Source organism: Oncorhynchus kisutch, linkage group LG17 (assembly GCF_002021735.2).
Source record: "Oncorhynchus kisutch isolate 150728-3 linkage group LG17, Okis_V2, whole genome shotgun sequence".
Taxonomy (NCBI): domain Eukaryota; kingdom Metazoa; phylum Chordata; class Actinopteri; order Salmoniformes; family Salmonidae; genus Oncorhynchus; species Oncorhynchus kisutch.
Window position 1 is genome coordinate 56,882,202 of NC_034190.2, and position 27,261 is coordinate 56,909,462.

At 44.0% G+C, this 27,261-nt stretch overlaps 1 protein-coding gene across 2 annotated transcripts in view; it reads right to left on the reverse strand.

The window, feature by feature from the left end:
* LOC109907000 (multiple epidermal growth factor-like domains protein 6) overlaps nt 1–27,261 on the reverse strand; it is a 78,985-nt gene that overhangs the window by 15,562 nt on the left and 36,162 nt on the right. For both annotated transcript variants that reach the window (XM_031794136.1, XM_031794135.1), the window contains exons 11-23: nt 27,107–27,235; nt 26,786–26,914; nt 24,942–25,076; nt 24,431–24,565; nt 17,616–17,741; nt 16,159–16,290; nt 15,935–16,063; nt 15,273–15,404; nt 14,961–15,089; nt 14,599–14,727; nt 12,831–12,959; nt 11,589–11,717; nt 2,731–2,859 (exon numbers count right to left, since the gene is read on the reverse strand). In XM_031794136.1, coding sequence (XP_031649996.1) covers nt 2,731–2,859; nt 11,589–11,717; nt 12,831–12,959; nt 14,599–14,727; nt 14,961–15,089; nt 15,273–15,404; nt 15,935–16,063; nt 16,159–16,290; nt 17,616–17,741; nt 24,431–24,565; nt 24,942–25,076; nt 26,786–26,914; nt 27,107–27,235 — 1,692 coding nt within the window. The remainder of the gene's footprint in view (nt 1–2,730; nt 2,860–11,588; nt 11,718–12,830; nt 12,960–14,598; nt 14,728–14,960; nt 15,090–15,272; nt 15,405–15,934; nt 16,064–16,158; nt 16,291–17,615; nt 17,742–24,430; nt 24,566–24,941; nt 25,077–26,785; nt 26,915–27,106; nt 27,236–27,261) is intronic.

Sequence of the window (27,261 nt, forward strand, 5' to 3'; positions counted from 1 at the left end):
GAGGGGATGACCAGTGAAATATACCTGCTGGAGCGTGTGCTACGGGTGGGTGTGGCTATGTTGACCAGTGAGCGGAGATAAGGCAGAGCTTCACCTAGCAAATACTTAGATGACCTGAGCCAGTGGGTTTGGCGATGAATATGTAGCGTGGACAAGCCAATGAGAGCATACAGGTCACAATGGTGGGTAGTATATGGGTCTTTGGTGACAAAACGGATGGCACTGTGATAGACTGCATACAATTGGCTGAGTACAGTGTTGGAGGCTACTTTGTAAATGACATCGCCAAAGTCAAGGATCGTCAGGATAGTCAGTTTTACGAGGGTATGTTTGGCAGAATGAGTGAAGGAGGCTTTGTTGCGAAACAGGAAGCCGATTAGAGATTTAATTTTGGATTGGAGATGCTTAATATGAGTCTGGAAGGAGAGTTTCCAGTCTAGCCAGACACCTAGGTATTTGTAGTTGTCCAAATATAATACGTTAGAACCGTCCAGAGTAGTGATGCTAGGCGGGCGGGTGCGGGCAGTGATCGGTTGAAGAGCATGCATTTAGTTTTTAAGATCAGTTGGAGGCCACGGAAGAAGTGTTGTATGGCATTGAAGCTCGTCTGGAGGTTTGTTAACACAGTGTCCAAAGAAGGGCCAGATGTATACAGAATGGTGTCGTCTGCGTAGAGGTGGATCAAAGAATCCTCCGCAGCAAGAGCGACGTCATTGATATATTCAGAGAAAAGAGTCAGACCGAGAACTGAACCCTGTGACACCCCCATAGAGACAGCCAGAGGTCCGGACAACAAGCCCTCCGATTTGACACACTGAACTCTATCTGAGAAGTAATTAGTGAATCAAGCGAGGCAGTCATTAGAGAAACCGAGGCTGTTAATTCTGCCGATAAGAATATGGTGAGGGCACGTTGGTCTGGATGATATCTATGAGGGTGCCCATGTTTACGGATTTGGGGTTGTACCTGGTAGATTCCTTGATAATTTGTGTGAGATTGAGGGCACCTAGCTTAGATTGTAGGACGGCTGGGGTGTTAAGTATTTCCCAGTTTAGGTTACCTTACAGTACAAACTCTGACGATAGATGGGCGTCAATCAATTTGCATATGGTGTCCAGGGCACAGCTGGGAGCTGAGTGGGGTCTGTAACAAGCTGATTATTTCTGGAGAGATGGATTTTTAAAAGTAGTAGCTTGAACTATTTGGGCATAGACCTGGATAGTAGGACATAACTCTGCAGGTTATCTCTAAAGCAGATTGCAACTCCGCCCCCTTTAGCAGTTCTATCTTGACGGAAAATGTTGTAATTGGGGATGGAAATTTCAGAATTCTTGATGGCCTTCCTAAGCCAGGATTTTGACACAGCTAGGCCATCAGGGTTGATGGAGTGTGCTAAAGCAGTGAATAAAGCAAACTTAGGGAGGAGGCTTCTGATGTTAACATGCATGAACCCAAGGCTTTTCCGGTTACAGAAGTCAACAAAAGAGAGCGCCTGGGGACACACAGGGCCTGGGTTAACCTCTACATCACCAGAGGAACAGAGGATGAGTATGATAAGGGTACGGCTAGTGCGTTCGGAACAGAGAGTAAAAGGAGCATACTTCTGGGCATAGTAGGATAAATTCAGGGCATAATGCTCAGACAAGGGCATGGTAGGATGCGAGTACAGTGGAGGTAAACCTAGGCATTGAGTGACGATGAGAGAGGCTGCATCTCTGGAGGCATCAGTTATGCTAGGTGCGGTCTCTGCATGTGTGGGGGGTGGGGCAAGGGAGCTGACCGAGTCATGTAGAGCGGGACTAGGGGTTCTGCAGTAAAACAAAACAATGAGAGCTACCCTAAACAACAGTATACAAGGCATATTGACATTAGAGGGAGGCATAAAGCAATTACAGGTGTTCATTGGGAGGGCTAAGACAACAACAACGGGTAAATAGCGATGAATGGGCAGAGAAGGTCAGTTAACTACACACAGGGCCTGAGTTCGAGGCTGGGGCCGCAGATAAACAACATGAACAGTCCAGTAGGCATCAACTGTGTAGCCGAGTGATCACAGTGTCCAATAAGCAGCAATGGACAAAACAGCGGGAGACACGACGCTCAGAGAGTTAGCAGGCCAGGGCTAGTAGCTGGGTCCTCACCGACATCAACGACGCAGAGGCCGGTTGAGAGCACATCGGCCGAAATACGTCAGCACACCAGTTGTGATGGATCGGCGGGGCTCCGTGTCGAAAAAGCATCCAGGGCAATTGGAAAGAGAGGTATTGTAGTTGGTGTACTTTGTTTGCTAGCCGGGAGAATGGGCCTAGCTCCAGGCTAACTGGTGCTTGCTTCTGGACAAGTGTGTTAGCCACGATAGCCACTCGGTAGCAGCTGGCTAGCTGCGATGATCCGGTGTAATGGTCCAGAGATTGCGGCAGGAATCCGGTGATGTAGTGGGGGGAAAAAAGCAGTCCGATATGCTCAGGGCAGATATTATCCGGGTTATCCGGGCTAAAGGGGCTGGTGTCTGTGCTAAAGGTAAAGACTGCTAGCAGTGGCTAACAATGACTAAATAGCTAGTAGCTAATTAGCTAGGTAGATTCTGAAGGCTAGCTTCTGATGGAGGTTCCAGTTAGGTCTAAAAAAAATAGATGAATATTTACACGGGACAAAAACAAACATCTTGCTGCTACGCCGCCTTGGAGAATGTCATTTTACAGTAACATGGTTAGGATTCTTATTCCTTACCTGTCTGACAGTGCTGTCCTACCCAGCCTGGGCCACAACTGCATTCTCCAATGCGACGGTCACACACACCACCATTCAAACACTCACAGGGCTGAGCACAGTCCGCCCCAAACCAGCCATGGGTACACTCTGGGGACAGAGAGAGAGACAGGAAGAGAGACAGGAATAATTTCTCATTAATAACGTTTTGTCACGAGAATGTTAATTTAGTTACCATGGAAACTTATTTCATCCCCATACTGTTTTTATTTATTTACTTTTCTGCTCTTTTGCACACCAATATCTCTACCTGTACATGACCATCTGATCATTTATCACTCCAGTGTTAATCTGCAAAATTTTAATTATTCGCCTACCTCCTCATGCCTTTTGCACACAATGTATATAGACTCTCTTTTTTTTCTACTGTGTTATTGACTTGTTAATTGTTTACTCCATGTGTAACTCTGTGTTGTCTGTTCACACTGCTATGCTTTATCTTGGCCAGGTCGCAGTTGCAAATGAGAACTTGTTCTCAACTAGCCTACCTGGTTAAATAAAGGTGAAATAAAAAAATAAAAAATTTGTGACATTGAAGCACATGGCTGCAGGAGACAGTTGTTCCAGAAGTGAAGAAAATAAAAATCTAGGTAAATATTACTTGTGTAGAGAATATTTTTATTGTCAGTCATTTCCAAACAGGCTATACATTTATTTAATTTGTGGTAGAATTTCGATTTTTTTTAAATATATTTTATGTATTTAGTGTAAACTACCTGCATATGCTAACTGTAATACTTGCCAAAGCATGCTAAGCAGTCTGTCATTTTTCTCCAAAAACAGTAGAAGCATTATTTCCATCACAAACTTAACTGTGGTGGAAATGACAAAAATCGATTATGTTATTACTTTAAAAAATTTTTTTTTAAATTCCTTTAATCTAGAAAATGCTCCAAGGTGTGGACAATTGGAAAACTTAAGTATTTTTCTTTGTTTTTAGAAGATTCCACATAAAACAGCAGAGGTTACAGACATAGAAACAAAATAAAAACCGATCCTTTACGAACATCCTGAGAAAGTATGGCCTGGTCAAAGACACAAACAGAGAATTTGGATTTTCAGCAAAAGAAATGAAGGCAAATGGAAACAGGCCAACAAGTCTTCAAAACTACAGGAAAGAGCCGTGTAACATGATTAGCACAGCCACAGAAGAGAAAATCACTAGATTCTGTGAAAGTGATGTCAACAGTAGAGCAACAACAGGGAAAAAGAACACACAAGAAAGAAAAGCCGAAGCGCTTCTTGAATGGCACAATTCAGAACCTTTTTCAGAATTTTATCTTCTTGGATATAGGGGGCGCTCTTTTAATTTATGGATTAAAAACGTGCCTGTTTTAAGCGCAATATTTTGTCACGAAAAGATGCTCGACTATGCATATAATTGACAGCTTTGGAAAGAAAACACTCTGACGTTTCCAAAACTGCAAAGATATTATCTGTGAGTGCCACAGAACTCATGCTACAGGCGAAACCAAGATTAAACTTCAAACAGGAAATGAGCAGAATTTTTGAGGCTCTGTTTTCCATTGTCTCCTTATATGGCTGTGAATGTGCCATGAACTAGCCTAAGCTTTCTGCCGTTTGCCCAAGGTGTCTGCAGCATTGTGACGTATTTGTAGGCATATCATTGGAAGATTGGCCATAAGAGACTACATTTACCAGGGGTCCGCCCGGTGTCCTTTGTCTAAATTGGTGCGTAATCTTCAGCTGCAGGAATTTTCCCATGGGATTCAGAGGAGAAAGCACACTTCCACGAACGATATATCATCAAAGAGATATGTGAAAAACACCTTGAGGATTGATTCTAAACAACGTTTACCATGTTTCAGTCGATATTATGGAGTAAATTTGGAAAAAAGTTCGGCGTTTTGATGACTGAATTTTCTGGGTTTTTTGGTAGCCGAAGGTGATGTACAAAACGGAGCATTTTCTCCTACACAAAGAATCTTTTTGGACAAACTGAACATTTGCTATCTAACTGAGAGTCTCCTCATTGAAAACGTCCGAAGTTCTTCAAAGGTAAATTATTTTATTTGAATGCTTTTCTTGTTTTTGTGAAAATGTTGCCCGCTCAATGCTAACGGTAAATGCTACGCTAGCTATCAATACTGTTACACAAATGCTTGTTTTGCTATGGTTGAAAAGCATATTTTGAAAATCTGAGATGACAGTGTTGTTAACAAAAGGCTAAGCTTGAGAGCTAGCATATTTATTTCATTTCATTTGCGATTTTCATGAATAGTTAACGTTGTGTTATGCTAATGAGCTGCGGGGATAATTACACTCCTGGATACAGGTTTTTTTCGTAGCTAAACGTGATGAACAAAACGGAGCGATTTGTCCTAAACAAATAATATTTTTGGAAAAACGGAACATTTGCTATCAAACTGAGAGTCTCCTCATTGAAAACATCTGAAGTTCTTCAAAGGTAAATGATTTTATTTGAATGCTTTTCTTGTTTTTGTGAAAATGTTGCATGCTGAATGCTACGCTAAATGCTACGCTAGCTATCAATAATCTTACACAAATGCTTGTTTTGCTATGGTTGAAAAGCATATTTTGAAAATCTGAGATGACAGTGTTGTTAACAAAAGGCTAAGCTTGAGAGCTAGCATATTTATTTCATTTCATTTGCGATTTTCATGAATAGTTAACGTTGCGTTATGGTAATGAGCTTGAGGCTGTATTCACGATCCCGGATCCGGGATGGCTACAATCAAGAGGTTAAGAGGGAATATTCAGATTAAAATGTCCTTCTATGAATTCCGCAAAAGACGTCCTCTTTTGGTTGTCAAGCCAACAGTCCGGAATAGGGACACATGCCTCTGCATCAATGTGCATATTGACTTTGCAGATAACTCAGGGGAGCAACTTTTACTGGAGACGGGGGATGGGGGACGGGGGGGACATGCCCCCCACATTCTGAAATTCCTACAGAGGGACAGAGGGAGAGGAGACCCTACAAAGGGACAGAGAGGGAGAGGAGACCCTACAGAGGGACAGAGGGAGAGGACAACCTACAGAGGGACAGAGCATTATACAATGCAGATACTGTGATGGAACCATGAGAGAAAAAAAGGAAAAAATGCCCTGCACATGGAGAAAAATGTCAATCCAAAATAACAATCACTTCTCTACAGTTAGCAAAAGTGCAGAGATCAGCAAGAGAAACAGAGTCCCGGCAATGGAAAATGCATCAGCTGACTCAGAGAGCGGCGAGGATGTTCTCTGCGTCACACTAGGGCCAACCACAGACCCCAATGCAGCTCTCTTTGCAACCATGCTGGTCAACAAAAAGTTGGTTAGATTTCAGCTAGATTGTGGTGCTAGTTGTAACATCATCCCTGCAAACCTCACAAAAGCCAGTCACCTAGAGCCCTGCAGTCAGGTATCGGTGATGTTTAACAAGAGAACACTGACACCACTGGGGAAATCTACACTTAAAGTGATCAATCCACGCAATAAGAAATCCTACCGAGTTGAGTTCATCATAGTCAACCAGAATGTGCACAGGCCCATTCTAGGCAGTAAGGCTATCCAGGCAATGGAGGCAATGGAGTTTATTACTGTGCAGCATCACAACATCCTGCCCATCGAGAAAACAACAGGATCCTGGACTAAAGAGCAAATTTAACAGGAGTACTCTGATGTATTCCAGGGAGATGGATGCTTACCCGGCAAACTGAAGCGGGAAGTGAGATATTTGTCTAAACTCTCATCTGGGCCCGTCCAGCTGCCAAAGAGAAGAGTGCCAGTAGCACTATATAAACCACTCAAAGAGGAGCTCGGTGGTCTAGAGAAAAGAAGGATGATAAAAGCAGCTGAAAAAAAGCACAGATTGGATTAGCAGCCTGATCGTAGTGAAGAAACCGTCTGGAAAACTAAGAGTGTATTGATCCAAAACCTCTCAACAAGGTGCTCAAGAGAAGCAATTACTCACTTCCCACTGTTGAAGACGTGCTGCCAGATCTGAACAGAGCACACGTGTTCTCTGTTTGCGATGTAAAACGGATTTTGGCATGTGGAACTGGAGTAGGAATCCAGCTCTCTCACCACGTTCTCTACTGCCATGGGATGCTACAGATGGCTGCGCATGCCAATGGGAATCAGTCCAGGCCCCAGAGATCTTTCAGAGGAAGTTGAACCAGGCAATGGAAGGTCTTCCAGTAGTCAAAATCATTGCAGACGACATCCTGATTGTGGGAGAAGGAGACAACGATGAAGCGGAGACTCTGGACCATGACGAAAACCTGAGAATGCTCCTGGACAGATGCAGGAGGCTCAATATCAAACTGAATCCAGAGAAGCTGCAGCTCAGGCTGAAGGACGTGCCTTACGTTGGCCACCTGCTAACATCAGAGGAGTTGAAAGTGGACCCAGGAAAAGAGACAGCCATCAGACAGATGCCTAGGCCTACAGATGTGCAGGGGGTGCAGCGCTTCCTGCGCAGGGTAAACTACCTAGCCAAGTTCTGCAGCCACGCCACGGGGCTCTGCGAGCCACTGCGCCAGCTAACACACAAGGACTCACTGTGGGAGTGGTCAGAGAGACATGAACAAGCTTTCAATAAAATCAGGGATACCAGTGCACAGACCCCTGTGCTGAAATACTACAACCCAACAGAGCAGTTTGTACTACAATGTGATGCTTCAGAGAGTGGGTTAGGAGCAGCCTTGATGCAGGGAGGACAACCAATAGCATACGCCAGCAGAGCCCTGACAGAGACAGATAAGGGGTATGCACAGATAGAGAAGGAGCTGCTAGCAGAACCCTGACAGAGATTGTTAAAGGGTATGCACAGATAGAGAAGGAGCTGCTTGCAGAGCCCTGACAGAGACTGAAAAAGGGTATGCACAGATAGAGATGGAGCTGCTTGCAGAGCCCTGACAGAGACTGAAAAAGGGTATGCACAGATAGAGAAGGAGCTGCTTGCAGAGCCCTGACAGAGACTGAAAAAGGGTATGCACAGATAGAGATGGAGCTGCTAGCAGAACCCTGACAGAGATTGATAAAGGGTATGCACAGATAGAGAAGGAGCTGCTTGCAGAGCCCTGACAGAGACTGAAAAAGGGTATGCACAGATAGAGATGGAGCTGCTTGCAGAGCCCTGACAGAGACTGAAAAAGGGTATGCACAGATAGAGATGGAGCTGCTTGCAGTGGTGTTTGGCATGGAGAGGTTTCACACATGGATAAACTGTGGAAGTGCAGTCAGATCACAAGCCTCTAGAGAGCATCATGACAAAGCCTATCCTCAGCGCACCAAAAAGACTACAATGCATGCTCATGAGACTCCAAAACTATGAGGTCAGTCTCCGATACGTTCTGGGAAAACATGTGATGCTGGCCGACTCCCTGAGCAGGGCGTACCTCACAGAACAAGACAACAGAGACCATGTGGAGGTCGAAGTGGAATCAATCAATATGATACACTACCTCCCTGTGCCAAGCGAGAGACTAAAGCACATCCAGAGAGCCACTGAGCTGGACCGGGAGATCCAGACACTGAAAAATGCGATCCTGCAGGGGTGGCCTGAAGTGAAAGAACATGTACCCTTGGAAGAAGTCATGTATTTTCACAACAGAGATGAGCTGAGTGTGCAAAGTGGAGTTATCTTCAGAGGTAAGCGAGTAGTTGTGCCTACTGCCCTCAGGTCAGAGATAATGCAGAGAATCCATTCCTCACACATAGAAATCGAGGGATGTCTGAGAAGGGCTCGCGAGCATGTCTACTGGCCGGGCATGAAGATATGCTGAGCAGCTGAGAAGATATATGGCACGATGTAGCACCTGCACTGCATGGGGTGTGAAGCAGCAGAAAGAGACGCTGAGGCCACACAAAGCACCAAAGCGTCCCTGGGAAAAAATAGGGACTCACCTGTTCCAGTTCAACGACAGAGACTACATGGTCACAGTTGATTATCTCTCCAACTTCTGGGAAGCAGACCATTTGGAGAACACATAGTCAAAAACAGTAAATCAAAAACTGAAGACACACTTTGCACGCTACAGGATACCTGACATCCTTTACTCAGACAATAGTCCCCAGTACTCTTCAGACGAGTTCCGAAGTTTCAGCAAGGCTTGGGAATTTACACACAAAACATTGTCTCCAGGGTACCCACACAGAAATAGAAAAGTGGAATTGGCAGTTAAAACCAGCCAAAAGAGTGATGGCAAAAGCAAAGAGAGCAGGTGCTGACCCGTTCCTGGCCCTGCTGGATCACAGAAATACCCTTCACAAGGAACAGACAGCAGCCTTGCAATGGTGCTCATGGGAAGACGTAAAAAGACACTACTTATAATGAGCGAACATCTTCTGGGACCTGTGATGGCAAACTGTCAACTGGAGAAGTTCAAAGAAAAACAGCAGAGACAGGCAAAGTACTACGACACCTCTGCTAAGGACCTCACAGAGCTGCAACGAGATGACAGGGTGGGAGTTCAGCCACTCACAGGACAGAAATAGTGGTTGTAGAGGGCCACAGTAGTCAGACCTGTTGAGCGAGAGTCCTACGAGGTGAAGACAGAACAGGGACAAGTCTTCAGGAGGAACAGGAGACACCTGAGGAATAGCAGAGAAATAGAGGAGGATTTCCCCACTGTTGAGGAGCCTGGCACAGAGCCAGTAAACAGAGCAGTAGTTGACGCCCAACGCAACCTAGAGGTGAACTCTGCACCTCAACAAGAAGATTCAAACATCTCAGGTCAAGCACCTCCTGATGTAATCAACACTCCCCACACAAAGCTTGGTAGGGCCATCCGAAGACCTATACACCTGAAAGACTTGCAGCAATATTGATGTTACTCATATTGATGTTACACAGGAAATGGAAACCAATTGTTACTTACCTTATTCATGTACTGGATGTGCTGGTTGACAACATGCCTAGTAAAGTTTGCTTAACTATATATCTTTGCTTGTCGTGACTACAACACAAATCGTATTGAAACGGGTGTGCTTTAGGACCATGCAGACGCCTCTGAGCAGTCGGGTAGGCTGTTTGGAGTGTTCATCCGACTGGATAAAACAAATTATAATAATTATCCCCCCCCCACACTTCTAAAACCAAAGTTGCGCCCCTGAGAGAACTACCTGTGTAAATACGCCAGTGAAATCCAGGCAGTTCAATTTGGTGATTCTCACAAGCAGGTGACCCTCCACACCTGTGTTGGGTATACCACAAATTATACAGTTTCACTTTGCTCCTTGAGCTCTTCTATGTGGATGACCCCTCTGCAATCTGGGCTCATGAAGAAGTGAACAAGTCCCCATGTAACAACAGAACTCCAGGAGGACAAGGTTGTTGATTCAGCTGCCTTGAGGAGGATGTATGTTGTTCGATGTATTACATTTTTTTATTCTGTATAACTGCATAATCTGATCTTTGTGACCAATCTGGCCATAATGTAGCTTCTCTCTCGAAAACATTGAGTTTTGAAAGAAGACGTCACACACAAGAGGCCATGATGAGAGAGCTATACTGGTACACATCCGAGCAACAGACTGTAAGCAACATCTATGGTCAAACACTGGGGTTGAATGCCAACATTAAAGACGAAGAGGAGAATGAGAGGATTAGACCCTGGTAAGAGCATGTTTTATCTGGAGCAGTTAGCTCCAGTTGTCACCCTTCAGTGTGTGAGGTGTTAGACTATTTCATGTCACAGACCTGCATGGTTTGGCATCAACATTCTCAATGCCAATACTTGTTTTATTCTGTTTAAGGCAGTCGGTAGTTGACATTTTTTTCCCCCACAGCCCGTTGGTAAGAAATGACACAACAAATGATATGGTTTCTCTCTTTTGCTTCCACCATAACCCACTTCCCTTGTCATGTAAAGCCTACTTACAGTAAATGTATTTGTATAACACACCAACTGACTTGGATGCCATTCAATACATCATAAAAAAGGTTGACATGCGGAATGCACCGAGGTGTCTGTTGTATACTACTAGCACACAGCTCGGACACCTATGCATACCATTTTTCAAATGTATTAAACATTTAAAAAAAGGAAATATCACGTAACAAATTGTGGAAAAAGGGAAGGAGTCTGAATACTTTCCGAATGCACTGTAAGTGCTCAGGTAAGAACTGTGAATTCACCTTTGATGGCTCACATCTACACCACCACAACCGTTTGTGATTGGAAGAAGCACTTATTGCAGCCATTGTTCGAAAATGTGCTGAGATACAGTACAATGGGAGGGGCACATACAGGAGGTTGAAGTCAGACTTCTATTAAGGACTTATTATATGGTGTCTGTATGGCATACATAGCTGTAACTCAGTCTAGCCAGCACATATAGTGGACAGATCAGCGAATCACCAGGAAAATAAATGATGTAAATCTTAACAACAGTGATTTTGGAATATCACATGATCCGTTTGAAGTGAATTATTCATCCAAAAAGTTGTTAATAACGTAATTTACCACAGGATAACACACCAACTTACAACAGTGGAAAAACAGATCACATTATCTGTTCGACATGTTTATTAGCCTACATTACCTGACAACTTATTACATTACCCTGTTAAAAGGTTATTGCATTATGACAAGTTATAACGTTATCTGCTACTGCATTATAGGGATACTGCGAGATTCTGGCATTTACCGTCCCTGTAGACTTTCAGTCATTGCGCAAACGCAAACCGCTAACTTCCTTCATACAGAAGGCTGAGACAATCAAATGGTATCCACGAGTTCATCTGACTTTAGGTAAGTAGAACAAAGGACTTAAATGCCAGAATCTCGCAATATCCCAGACCCCATTCTTCCCTATTTGGTCCTGGAAGTTGATCCACCACTTACCCAGTTCGCAGGCTGCCCCAGTCCACCCGTTGGAGCACGAGCAGCGCCCAGAGAACTGATCACACACCCCTCCGTTGTGACACAGGCAGTGATGATGGCAGTCTTGTCCATAAAAGCCTTCGACACATTCTGAAAGAAAGATACACATCGCTGTAAACACAAGCTAGATTCCCACCATATTTCAAACGTACACAAGTCCATTCCATTTTGATCCAGGAAGTGGAGTGAAAAAGTTAAGTGCACACATTAGGGAGAAGGGTAGAGAATCAGGGTGCAGCCACTGTATTCCATGTATAGTCTACCATTACTTAGCATCAACGACGTTCATTACTTCTTCAAGGAAATGTACAGATGTGGAGGCTTGAATAGCAGCTAAATATAGCCTGCTTTTCAAATGTACTTTCCAATTTTGTAGGCAAAATAATACATTCTCTGTTACGCAGGCACACATGCATTGATATTTTAAGTAGAAATTGTCCACCAAAATGGAATTTTAAAAGCCTGTTATATTAAATGAAGTGCCTTTTTAACAAACACCACATGGAAAATCCAATATATCAGATTTTGAATATGAATCAAGACTTGCCAAAGTGCCATAATTCTTTATTTTCACAACTTCGAGGAAGACTAACTCACTTAACCCCAAACTTTTGCCAAGTTTTCCCCATCATTGTAAAGCCATAGTTATTTTTGTTGCTTTGAAAAAGTCATTTCTGAAGAATATAATTTATTTTCATGTGATAAGTGATTCATTTCCATCTCATTTTAAGACCAACCCTTTTATAAAAACTGAACTCTCGTTTTAATATGGTGAAACTATTCCTATGTTTTTCATTTTTTTTCAAAAGAAACATTGAAAACATAACAGTAAAATCATAGTGTAAAAGCAGGTGAGCTAGTTCTGCTTTTTTGGCAATTTTCTGGGGTTTTATGGTGGAAAACAGCACATCAAGTATAACACGTCAAGCATAACACATCAACCCTGTTGCCCATAGATAGACACAGGATAGAACATACAATATAATAAAAATGTTAAGCTTGCATGTCCCTTCCTGTAGCACACAACATGTTTCCATCCCCCCTGTCACAAGGGGATTTATGGCTGATTTAAGATGCAAGGTCAACTCTGTTACTTGAATTGGGATTAACTGGCAGTTAATATTATTTTATTTTTATACCACACACACACACACACACACGCACACGCACACACACGCACACACGCACACACACTGACAGTACCTTTCTCACAGCTGGGGCCGATCCACCCTGGCGTACACTGGCACTGCCCACTCACAGGGTCACAGGTGGCATTATTACGGCATCCACAGGTGTGTTCACACCCACGGCCAAACCACCCTGCCTGGCATGCTACCACAGGAACAGGGCACAGAAAGTTAGGGGGAACGAAAACAGCCATAACATACTGTAACTGTATACAGATACAAAGGGTGTTGTGACAGTTGTGTGCCATGCTCGGCTCTCCACACAACACAACACAGGCACATGCACAAACACAGTCACACGCACACACAGGAACACAAACAGGCGCACACACAGGCGCACACACAGAGGCGCAGGCCCTCCTCTTACCATTAGACAACCAAATCTTACTAAGGGTCTCCAAAAGGCTAGAGGAGGCTCTAGGCAGGGGCCTCAGACTGGCCTATACCTGGGGCCTCCAATTCACTAAGTATGGCCCTCCTGGTGGCACCCCATTACCAGTCAGAACTGAAAAATGACTATGTTGATCCAGTGGATTATGCAATGCCACATTTATGTATTTTTATTCAACCTTTATTTAACTAGGCAAAGTCAGTTAAGAACAAATTCTTATTTTACAACGATAGCCTACCCCGGCAAAACTCTTCCCTAACCCAGATGACGCTGGGCTAATTGTGCGCCGCCCTATGGGACCCCCGATCCCAGCCGGTTGTGATAAGACCTGGGATCAAACCAGGGTCTGTAGTGTCACCTCTATCACTGAGATGCAGTGCCTTAGACCGCTGCGCTACTCGGGAGCCCACACACATGCAAGCGGGGAACATGAGGGGTATTCACCAGACACGTCATTACCACTTCCTTAAATCTACTGCCACCAGTTTTTCTGTTTCTCTTTTCTTTTATCTAGTGGCTAAAGAAATCCCACGGATATTGGTTTGATGCATGTTTGGTTCTATTCAAGTTGTTAAAGACCTGCTCTGCAACTTTGGCGACTACTAAGTATTTTTTAAACCTCCCGCTTGGGGCTGGATGTGTCAATGTGTTGTTCATACATGCATAATCTATGAAATTATTGTTTTACCTCAATTAGCCACAACATCCCTAGTCTGAAAGCGACTGTTTTTCTATAAGCTGTGCTGCGTCATTCACCCCCACGTGGGCCAGCCCCCTAGAAATTTGAGTCCTAGCCAATGAGCTTCAGCCACTTGCCATTTGAGTGACAGATATCAAGATCCACACACAGCAGAGCGAAAGAGGAGCAATGACAGTGAACATATCTGCACATATGTGACGTAGTAATACATTTTTGGGGACCACTTTTGTCTCATGAGCATTACTTTCAGAACTACTGGCTAAAAAGTATACAAAAGTACCAGAGAATCTCTTTTAAAGGGGTGTTCCATAACATTTTCTCACACAAACAACTCTTAATGTGATGTTAGTGGAACATTTCATTATTGGAGAAATGAAAACAATCTGATTACGGTGCTGAGTTGAACTGTTCATTCAGTGCTTTTGTCTAGTGTGTTAAACATTTACATTTGAGTCATTTAGCAGAAGCTCTCCTCAAGAGCAACTTACAGGAGCAATTCAGGTGAAGTGCCTTGCTCAAGGGCACCTTGTCAGCTCAGGGATTTGAACCAGTGACCTTTTGGTTACAGGCTCAACGCTCTTAACTGCTAGGCTACATGACGTGTGTTCTGTATGTGTATGGATGGATGGGTGGGTGGGTGGATGGGTAGGCAGGATGGAATTTGCATAGAGGACCAAGGCCAATGGGACTCACTGATTTTGCATTGTGGTCCGACCCAGCCATCTGGACAGTGGCAGGCACCCGTCAGGTGGTCACATCGGCCCCCGTTAGAACACTGACACTGCTGCTGACACTCCAGCCCATGGAAGCCGTCAGGACATGCTTCACACACACACACACACACACACACACACACACACACACACACACACACACACACACACACACACACACACACACACACACACACACACACACACACACATTTTTTTAAATGTCACCTTTATTTATACAGGTAAGTCAATTAATTACGACCTTACACAGCTCAACATATCATGTGAGCATGCTCAAATACTTAAATTAGTTATCCAACACACACACAAACATACACTTACATTTTTCACAGTATGTGCCGGTCCAACCACTGAGGCAGGTGCAGGCTCCACTAACATGCTCACAGGCCGCCTCATTGGCACATTGGCACATGTGTCTGCAGCCTATGCCAAACGAGCCTTCTGGGCACTCTGTGGCAGTGCCAGGGCAGAGAGAGAGAGAGCTCAGAGAGAAACTAAAACACTTTACCCTGCTAGTGACTTTGTTAAGGCATTGTCTCCAATCCAGCTAGTGTATGTACAGTTACACACAAATTGACACACACACATGAACGTGCACAAGCATACACAAGGATATATACTGTAAGTGTTTACTCTGTTGGCAGCGGGGTCCCGTGTAACCCGCCTCACAGTGACATTGCCCCGTGATGAGGTCACAGCTGCCATCGCTGCCCGGGCACTCACACATGTTAGCACAGTCCGCCCCCCAGCGCCCGGCATCACATGCTGCCATGGAGACAAAGGTCAGCGGTCAACACAAGGCAGCGTAGCCTAGTGGTTAGAGTGTTGGACTAGTAACTGGAAGGTTGCAAGTTCAAACCCTGAGCTGACAAGGTACAAATCTGTCGTTCTGCCCCTGAACAGGTAGTTAACCCACTGTTCCTAGGCTGTCATTGAAAATAAGAATTTGTTCTTAACTGATTTGCCTAGTAAAATAAGTCATATATATCATATTTTTTCCCCACCTTTTCACCTAAACAGTCATGATCAAAGAAGGAACCAACTAATGAACTACAATGTTATTATAACTATTATTACAAGCTGTGGTGAGAGCAGACCTGGGTTCAACTACTTCAGCCTGCCTGGAGCACAAGATGGGCAAGGTTTTGCAATTTTGCGACTCATCTATTGGTTCCGTTGAGCCAAGGAATTAAGCCAAGATTTCAAATAGTATTGTATTTGAACCCAGGTCTAGTACGGACCATAAGGTACTCCAGTGAGGATTGTGGGTCACACAATCAATCATCCTTACTTACCTCTGCTGCAGCTGGGTCCAGTCCATCCTACAGGACAGGCACAGTTGCCCGTCCTCGGGTGGCAGAGCCCACCGTTATCACACAAACAACGTAGCCGACAACCCAGGCCAAATCTACCCACCGGGCAGGCTACGAAAGAGAGAATGTGTGGTCAATTATACTTAGTCTGAGGAGTGGTGACTAGTGTGTGTGTGTGTGTGTGTGTGCGCGGGTGTCTCTCTCACCGCTCTGACACAAGGTGCCCATGTATCCAGGTTGACAGAAACACACTCCATTGTGTTTGTCACACACTCCCCTGTTCTGACAGTGGGGACATGAGCCTGAGCAGCCCACTCCCCAATGACCCTCCTCACACTCTAACAGACATGAGGGGAGAGAGGGACAGAGAGAAAGAAAGTTAGAGAAAAAAAGCCTCCAAAGCTGTCCTTGTGAATGAAATGTTCTATTCATCAAATGGGGCTAGTACTACTCAGCATTATTTTTCTAACCAGTGTTCCATGAATAAAGAATGAACAGAGTACTGATTCTCATATGGCTTATTTGAAAATCTAATTTCATAAAGTGTTGTGTCCCAAATAGGAAAAAACAATTTTTCAATCAAGAATTTTGCTAGGACTGTCTAGGAGTGGTTTGATTGGGGAGAAAAAAACAGTAAATTAGCTGTAATTGGCAGAGAGGTTTGGAACTCTTTCTTATTGGCCTATCAACACATTTGCCGCAGGGTGATGTCACCATGGAAAGCCAAAACTCCCTCCCACCAAAACGAGTTGAAATTGAAAGCAGTCTTTTCAAACAGCTCTTACACTAAAAGGGTATTATCATTTTCAAGATGTCACAGTGTTATTCCAACTTCATAGCGTGGAAATATATATAAAACACAGGAAAATCATGTTTCTGACTACACTGGGCCTTTAAGTACTCTCTCTTCTCTAAAACTGCCAGGCTCAATTCCATCACCTCTTCCAAGGAGCTCGTATTCCCAACAATGTCCAGGAGAATTTCAAACGGACCAGAATGGAAAAACATTAAAGATGCAATCACAACATGTTTTCTTGGTTGTTTTACTATGGTTAGCAGTTGGAGAGAGATATGTGCCATCACAATGTTGAATAGAACACACGTCCTGCTCTTTCGTGCCCAGCCCATGTTGAATTGAAAAGAGCTTTTAAAGAGGACAGACTGTGGCCGATACTGCGGCACAGGGGTTTTTCCATGCCAGTATGCCAGGAGGATATTCCTATGGGATTTGTCATTATGCCTGGCCAGCCAGAAGAGGATGGGAGGACTGGTTCTAGGAGGACTGGTTCCTCTACCTACAGTTTTCCTTGTTTTTCAAATGCCTTGGGAGGTTGAGTTTTTTATTCAGTGACAGCTTTATTTTTTGTACAGTTAATATTCTACCTACCTAGTGCCAGACAAATGTCTTTGGATAGCGTCTGTTGAAGGCCACGGCATTGACGGACGAAACGTCATGATTTGAATTTGAAGTAGATAATACTATCTTGTTTTTATGATAGAGTCCCGCCTTTTCCTTCCTGATGTTTGTGCAGTACACGTAAAGAAAAAAGAGAAAATTATTTTTGATTTATTGATTGGAACCCCTTGCGCCCTCTGCCCAAGTTCCTCTTCCCCCATGGCCCTACACGACACGCCCTATTAGCATATCGCCTCCCATCCTTACCAGTTTCACAGTGCTGTCCCTTCATCCCGGCAAGACAGTGACACTGTCCTGTCATGTTGTCACATGGGGAGCCAGAACAGTGGCACGATTGGTTACATCCAGCCCCGTAGTAACCCTCTGGACAGTCTGTGAAAGAAGACACACACATTTATGATTTATTGACAGATAGCAGGATGATATACAGACGGAAAACACACTATACTATTTTATGTTTACACAACTGTTTGGCTACCCTCAATTGAACTGAATTTGGATGAATATGTTTGATTAGATTAATATGTAGGAAATATATGTGGATGGGTGTTGGATAGCATATGCGTTTCCTTTGTCAAGTTTGTCTAATATCCCCCTTGGCATGTGAATGGTGGATCTCGAGTGGCTTGCGAAAGTATTCACCCTAGTTGGCATTTTTCCTATTTTGTTGCCTTACAACCTGAAATTAAAATAGATTTTTGGGGGGGTTGTATCATTTGATTTACACAACATGCCGACCACTTTGAAGATGCAAAATATGTTTTATTGTGAAACAAACAAGAAATATGACAAAAAACAGAAAACCTAAGCGTTCATAACTATTCACCCCCCAAAGTCAATACTTTGTAGAGCCACCTTTTGCAGCAATTACAGCTGCAAGTCACTTGGGGTATGTCTCTATACACTTGGCACATCTAGCCACTGGGATTTTTGCCCATTCTTCAAGGCAAAACTGCTCCAGCTCCTTCAAGAAGGATGGGTTCCGCTGGTGTACAGCAATCTTTAAGCCATACCACAGATTCTCAATTGGATTGAGGTCTGGGCTTTGACTAGGCCATTCCAAGACATTTAAAAGTTTCCCCTTAAACCATTTGAGCGTTGCTTTAGCAGTATGCTTACGGTCATTGCCCTGCTGGAAGACGAATCTCCGTCCCTGTCTCAAATCTCTGGAAGACTGAAACAGGTTTCCCTCAAGAATTTCCCTGTATTTAGCACCATCCATCATTTCTTCAATTCTGACCTGTTTCCCAGTCCCTACCGATGAAAAACATCCCCACAGCATGATGCTGCCACCACCATGCTTCACTGGGGATGTTGTTCTCGGGGAGATGAGGGGAGATGAGAGGTGTTGCGTTTGCGCCAGACATAACGTTTTCCTTGATGACCAAAAAGCTCAATTTGCGTCTCATCTGACCAGAGTACCTTCTTCTACATGTTTGGGCAGTCTCCCACATGCCTTGGGGCGAACACCAAACACGTTTGCTTATTTTTTTCTGGCCACTCTTCTGTAAAGCCCAGCTCTGTGGAGTGTACGGCTTAAAGTGGTCCTATGGACAGAAACTTCAATCTCCGCTGTGGAGCTTTGCAGCTCCTTCAGGGTTATCTTTGGTCTCTTTGTTGCCTCTCTGATTAATGCCCTCCTTGTCTGGTCTGTGAGTTTTGGTGGGCGGACCTCTCTTGGTAGGTTTGTTGTGGTGCCATTCTTTCCATTTTTTAATAATGGATTTAATGGTGCTCCGTGCGATGTTCAAAGATTCTGATATTTTTTTATAACCTTAAATATAACCTATAACCTAAAACTTTGTCCCTGACCTGATTGGAGAGCTCCTTGGTCTTCATAGTGTCGCTTGCTTGGTGGTGCCCCTTGCTTAGTGGTTTTGCAGATTCAGGTGTTATATACTGAGATCATGTGACAGATCATGTGACACTTAGATCCACATGTGGACTTTATTCAACTAATTATATGACTTCTGAAGGTAATTGGTTGCACTAGATCTTATTTAGTGGCTTCATAGCAAAGGGGGTGAATACACATGCAAGCACCACTTTTCCGTTTTTTTTTTTTTTACATTTATGAACGTAATTTTTTTCATTTCACTTCACCAATTTGTGTATGTCCATTACATGAAATTAAATTACAGGTTGTAATGCAACAAAATAGGAAAAACACTAAGGGGGTTGAATACTTTTGCAAGGCACTGTATCTAGCACAGAATGTGCTTATGGTTGGATGAAGAGCAGTTGCCATCCCAAGTGGTGATACATCCAATCAGGATGCTCTGGATGGTGCAGCTGTAGAACTTTTTAAGGATCTGAGTGCCCATGCCACATCTTTTCAGTCTCCTGTTGGGCAATAGGCGTTGATGTGCCCTCTTCACAACTATCTTGGTGTGTTTGGAGCATGATAGTTTGTTAGTGATGTGGTCAGCAAGGAACTTGTATCTCTCAACCTGCTCCACTACAGCTCAGTCGATTTGAATGGGGGTGTGCTCGGCCCTCCTTTTCCTGTAGTCCACGATCAGCTCCTTTGTCTTGCTCACGTTGAGGAATATGTTGTTGTCCTGGCACCACACTGCCAGGTCTCTGACCTCCTCCCTATTGGCTGTCTCATCGTTGTCAGTGATCAGTCCTACCGCCATTGTGTCACCTGCAAACTTAATGATGGTGTTGGTGTCGTGCATGGCCACGCAGTCGTGGGTGAACAGGGAGTACAGGAGGGGACAAAGCACGTACCCCTGAAAGGCCCCCGTGTTGATAATCAGCATGGCAGATGTGCTGTTACCTACCCTTACCACCTGGGGGCAGCCCGTCAGGAAGACCAAGATCAAGTTGCAGAGGGAGGTGTATAGTCTCAGGTTCCTTAGCTTAGTGATGAGCTTTAGGACACTATGGTGTTGAACGCTGAGCTGTAGTCAACGAACAGTATTCTCAAGTTGGTGTTCCTTTTGTCTAGGTGTGAAAATGCAGTGTGGAGTGCAATAAAGATTGCGTCATCTGTGGCTCTTTTGGGGCGGTATGTAATTTGATGTGGATCTAGGGTTTCTGGGATGATGGTGTAGATGTGAGCCATGACCAGCCTTTTAAAGCACTTCATGGCTACAGACATGTCGATAGAGGTCGATAGTCGATAGTCATTTTGGGAGGTTACCTTGGTGTTCTTGGGCACAGGGACTATAGTGGCCTGCTTTACACATGTAGGTATTACAGACTCAGGCAGAGGTTGAAAAGGTCAGTGAAGACAGTTGTATGCTCTGAGGACACATCCTGATAATTTGTCTGGCCTTGTGAATGTTGACCTGTTTAAAGGTCTTACATCGGCTACGGAGAGACGTGATCACAAAGTCGTACAGAACAGCTGGTGATCGCATGCATGGTTTAGTGTTGCTCGAAGCGAGCATAGAAGTCATTTAGCTCGTCTGGTAGGCTTGCGTCACTGGGCAGCTCGAGGCTGGGTTTACCTTTATAATCCCTAATAGTTTGCAAGCCCTGCCATTTCCGACAATCGTAGACACATTCAATCTTAGTCCCGTATTGACACTTTGCCTGTCTGATGGTTTGACGAAGGGCATAGCGGGATTTCTTATAACAGTGTCCCACTCTTTGAAAGCGGCAGCTGTAGACTTTAGCTCAGTGCGGATGTTGCCTGTAATCTACAGCATCTGGTTGGGATATGTACGTAGGGTCACTGTGGGGATGACGTCATCAATGCACTTATTGATTAAGCCAGTGACTGAAGTGGTATACAGTACTCCTCAATGCCATCGGATGAATCCCGGAAGATATTACAGTTTTGAATGTCCCTTTGGTAGGACAGTCTCGAACGGAGCTCATCCAGTTTATTCTCCAGTGATTGCATGTTTGCCAGTAGGACGGATGGTAAAGGTAGATTATCCACTCGCCGACAAATTCTCATCAAGCACCCGGATCTGCGAATCCTGTATCGGTGTCTCCTCTTCATGGGAATGACGGGGAATTGGGCCTGGTCCGGGAGGAGCCGTAAATCTTTCGCCTCCGAGTCATTGAATAAAAAATATTTGTCCAGCCTGAGGTGAGTAATCGCTGTTCTGATGTCCAGAAGCTCTTTTTGGTTATAAGAGACAATGGCCAAAAAAATACACAGAATAGCACAATTGGTTAGGAGCCCGTAAAACAGTAGCCATCCCCTCTGGCAACTTTCTCTGAGACCCTGTACTAATTTACAGATTGAGGGTATCCTTCCCCTCCAGAGTGCCCAGAGTATCCAAATTAAATTGGAGGGGAAAGGTTGAAAAACATACCATTAAGAGCGATGCAGAAAAACAGAGGGAAATTAGAGGAGGTAGGCCAGCACGATTCCCCTCGATCCCCGATATTTCTAATTGATTGGAGATGCAAGGGTCTGATCGCTTAATGGCTTCCAGATGACAAGAAACTCACCGCCAGCTTGGTGTTTCAATTAAACTATTCTGGTTGTTTCTGTCTGTTATTGACCCACACACATAAACGGACACACATAGACACGCAGACACAAAACACCAATATAGGAATTCACTTATGCAGTAAGTGTATCTCCACAAACACACACTTTCATGGATGCAAGCATGCATGTATGTAAACACACACACACACACACACACTCACACACACACACACACACACCATGTCACCTTATTCTCCCACAGAGTTTGAGTACATTTATTACACAATGACCATCCTATTAGCCAGACACCATTGTGGGAAAGACAGAGGGATAAGTTAAAAGATGGAAGGATGGATGGAGGAAGCAGACTCAACGGACAGCCCCGGTTCCCAGACCATTCCCCTTGGAGGTATCCGAGGTCATGTACCATAGCCCCACACATTCACACAGCTGCTTGTCAGTGCAGCCACCCACCCACAACCCAGTAGGGGAGACCGGGGTTGAGGCTCACAGGTTGGATCATAACTAGGGTGCTGTACGTCAGTTGGTGTGGGGGTGATGTGAGCTCTGCTTTTTTCCATTGTCAAAATGTCACCCCATAATGAGCACATCTGCTCAGACCTAATGACTCCAATACAGGGGTCTCCAACTCCTGTCCTTGGGGAGCTACAGGGTGTATAGGCTTTTGTTCCACTCCAGCACTAACACATGTTTCAAATAATCAAGGTTCTGACGTGCAGCTAGTACAGGTAATTCTTCAGTCTGGACCTTGATTAGGTGAATAGTACCCTATACATTTAAAGAAAAATGTTTGCCTGATTCCGTTTTGTGTTTATTCCAATTCTTTCAGGTATTCACTCTCAAAATCACACTTTAATTTATAGAAAACAAAAAAATGATGTCCACAAAAGTCCACAAAAATGTTTAACGGCCGAGTGCAGTCAAAAATGTGATATACCTGCGTTTTATATTTTATTTTATAGAGCTGTTTGAAAAGACTGCCTGAAATTTCAGCTTGTTTTAGTGGGATGGAGTTTTGGCCTTCCATGGTGACATCACCATGCAGTAAATGAGTTAAATAGACCAATAAGAAAGAGTTCCAAAACTCTACTAATAACAGCATATTTTCAGATCACTCCCAGGCAGTCTTAGCAAAAGTCTTACTTGAGAAATTGCCCTTCGCTATGAAGCTATTTGTGTTTCTTTTTGACAATGTTAATTGAAAACAATTCACAACAAGGTACTTAACTGTTACCCAAAAATGATTTGATATGGAGATAAAAACAGCTGCATTGGAGCTTTAAACCACATCAGGAGACCACTTTTGAGGTCTTAGAAAAATAGAATATATGCAAGTAAGCACCAGCAAGATACCTTTGTTTGGTTAGCAATGTCTCTGTAGAGCTCATGTGATCGCAGAGTTTGCAAAACAAATGGCCACTGGATTGATACAAATGATTATGATATACCAGGTAGGCATAGGTTACTTTGTAGTTTACATATAATGGAGAAGGTTTTTGGGAGAGCCTTTCCATCTCTACCAGAAGAAGGTTGTCATTAGCGTCATCGCTAACGGTTACACATATGCGCACCACACACACACACAAGTGCCGTTTCAGGAAGTTGCAGGATAATACAAATCACTGATGCATTTTGTTGTTCTCTTATGAATAACTTGGGCAAATCCATGCATTTTGTTGTTCTCTTATGAATAACTTGGGCAAATCCATGCATTTTGTTGTTCTCTTATGAATAACTTGGGCAAATCCATGCATTTTGTTGTTCTCTTATGAATAACTTGGGCAAATCCATGCATTTTGTTGTTCTCTTATGAATAACTTGGGCAAATCCATGCATTTTGTTGTTCTCTTATGAATAACTTGGGCAAATCCATGCATTTTGTTGTTCTCTTATGAATAACTTGGGCAAATCCATGCATTTTGTTGTTCTCTTATGAATAACTTGGGCAAATCCATGCATTTTGTTGTTCTCTTATGAATAACTTGGGCAAATCCATGCATTTTCTAATAAGTTCAATACATTTAGTTGATTTTCTACTAGTTGTTTTGAATACATTTTTTAATATTGTTGAATTTAGTTTTCTTTTCTGGATTCCGTGATTCTGTCCGGAACACAGATTTTATAGGGCCCTAGGTGAAGCAGGTCTGTTGGAATTGGGTTAGAACCAAACCCTGCACACCCAGGCCAGTAGCTCTCCAGGACCAGAGTTGGAGACACCCCATCCATCTCTTGTTGATTATTGTGTAACTGCTCAACACAAACCTCAAGAGAGGGGAAAACAGAAGACCAGTGTTGAGTACCACATCTAAAAGAAGACAAACTCATAAACAGCTTCAACTACTGGTGTATGAAAGACTGAGTCCATGAGAAACACCATGAGAAAACTAGCAAAAACAAACATGAAACCAGTCGCTTTGGAATCTAGCCATGACAGAGAATGAGTGCAATAGACTTAGATGCCATACTGTGCATGTGTGCAAGTGCGAGTGTGTGTGTCTGTGTGCATGTCTGCAAGCTTTTTATGTTGTCTCGCCTGAGGGAGTTAGAAGAAACAAGAAATACACATTTCTGTTCCCAATACATGGACAAGAAAGTACTATTCTGCATTGGTCTGCGTTGGCATGCCATGCACTGTACCCACCTAGGTCACAGTTGTCCCCATGGAAGCCAGGTGGGCACTGGCTCAGACACTCCCCTGTCACATGATCACAGGGTACCCCAGATGGACACTGACATGTCCTCTTGCAGGCCAGGCCATAGTATCCTCTATTACACTCTAGAGGAGAGGAGCAAAAGTGGGTTAAAGGTACTGGTTACACATTTAGGGCCTGTTTCCTGGACCGAGATCAAGCCAGATAGAACCATTCCATTGACGTATGCGTGTTGTGTTTGTGTGTCTGTGTGTGTGTGCGTGCATGTACATAGGTATATGTATATGTGAATGCGTGTGTGTGTTTATGTGTGCATGTGCACATACGTGTGCATGTGCATGTGTGTGTATGCTTGTGTCTGGGTACGCTCATGTGGGTGTATGCTTGTGTCTGGGTACGCTCATGTCTGTGTATGCTTGTGTCTGGGTACGCTCATGCGGGTGTATGCTTGTGTCTGGGTACGCTCATGCGTGTGTGCAGAACATCTTCTGGACCACTGACCCTCCTGGCAGTTCTTTCCCTGGTAGCCTGGTTTGCAGACACAGAGGCCATGGTTGCGGTGGCACTCTAGGGTGTTCTGTTGGACACACTGGCACTCCTCCGAGCAGCCAGGGCCGAACGCCCACTTAGGACACGCTGGGGAGAGACGGCACACCAAGCCTTAAACAGGACTGCAGGCCTGATAAGGTACACACTGCCCAACTATTTACATGGTAGTGCAGGGGAAGAGAGGTCCGAGGCCCTTATTCATAAATATGGGTTTTATCTTATCTTGATTATTGTCCAGTCATATGGACAATATGAGCACGTCTTGCTCTTCATTGTAATCAGAACGCTAATATTAATACTATGCATGCCAGTCTCTCTTGGCTAAGAGTTGAGGAAAGACTGACAAACACTTCTTGTATTCATAAGAAACATTCATGTTTGTCCAAATTGCTTGCATAGTCAACTTACACACAGCATTAACACACACACGTACCCCACCAGACATGCCACATGTCTTTTTACTGACTCCAGGTCCAGAACAAATTCAAGGAAACTAACAGTATTATACAGGTTCATGAGTGCACGGAACTCCATCTAATATAGCGCAAGTGGACAGCAAACCTGGTTTAAAAAAACAAATAAAGCAACACCTCACGGCACAACGCCTCTCCCCCATGTGACCTACTTGTTGTGTGTATGTACTGACATGTATGTGTAACTGATAGATGCACACACACACACACACACACACACACACACACACACACACACACACACACACACACACACACACACACACACACACACACGTTAAAGTTTTTACAATTATGTAAATTGTAAAGTATTTTGTCTGTAATGTATTTTCCGTTGTGTGTTGGACCCCAGTAAGATGAGCTCTCACCATTGACGTCGGATGACGGGGATCCTAATAACTCAAATCAAATAAAGCATCTTAGAGTTGGTGTTCTGATTTAGGATCAGTTTAGCCTTTTAGATCATATTGATCACAACAGAGGGGACCTGATCCAAGATCAGCAATTCTAGTGGCCGAACAGCCCCAGTTCACAGTAAGATCCAGATGTATCAGGAATGAGTCCTTCCTTGAGGTAATCACTGGTCCTGTCAATCAGAGAAATGGCTACAGGGAGTGAAAGGATTACATAAAGCAGTGGTTCCCAAACTGTGGAGCATGCTGGGTTTTTAAGGAACTCAGTCTGACTTTCAATTTACTCTTGAAAGTTGTAATAGTAGATTGCACAAGGTGCGATTTCTAAATTGGGTAGCGCATCATCAGTTGTCCTTTTGTCACGTCAGTCATTGCAGACCTTAGAGAGCTATTTATAACTTGTCAGAAATGTCCAGATCAACTAGCCGAGGTCAGATAATGTTTTTTAACTAAGGTTTTTTTGCCCATTGGTTTTGACATTCAGGGAGAAAATGTTCTAATGTTTGAGCCACTCAGATACAGTGTCACATGAACACATATAAGACATGGCAAAATGCAGAGAAATGTAGGAAATTAGCTTTAAAACCACAAAATGTTCTCTCCACCCCATATCAAAATGCATATAATTGCAGGACATTTTCTTTAAAATGGCAACAAACAAAAACTATCCACACCATGGCAAAACATATAGAATTGCAGGAAATAAGATATAAACCTGCAAAATGTTCTCTCCTCCAACAAGAGGGGTGAGAACAGTCATGGACAGTGCTTGTGCCCATAGAAATAGTGTGGGATGTTCCCCTATGACAGAAGGGGGCGAAACGTTTTGGGGAACCACTGACATAAAGGAAATAGAGCGAAATAAACTACAGGTAGAGGTGGAGAGGCAACGAGACATCATTCCACTCACTTAGATGACAGAAGCGCCCGTAGAGCCCGGGATCACACAGGCAAGCTCCATAGGTACGATGGCAGCGCCCGTTATTGGCACAGTTACACTTCTTATTGCAAAGTCTCCCATACAGGCCCTTAGGACAGCCTACAGAGCACAGAGACACAGAGGCAAGAGTAGAAAGTACAACATATTATAATGTGCACCAATATTAAGAGTTGCACTTTTAGGACAATTCCATTGGTTCAATTGTAAGCTAAATAAATTGTAAATTTTTGAGAGAAAGCAATGCCATTTTGATCCAGTGCTGTATGATAACATGAATCTGTGCCAACTCACCATCCTGGCACATGTCCCCGCTGATGCCAGGCGGGCAGCGGCAGTGCCCGTTTACAGGGTCACAGGTGGCACCATTCTTACACTTACAGCTGAAGGAGCAGTTCCTGCCAAAGGTGCCCTCTGGACAAGCTGGGCAAAGGGGAGGAGAGCGAGAG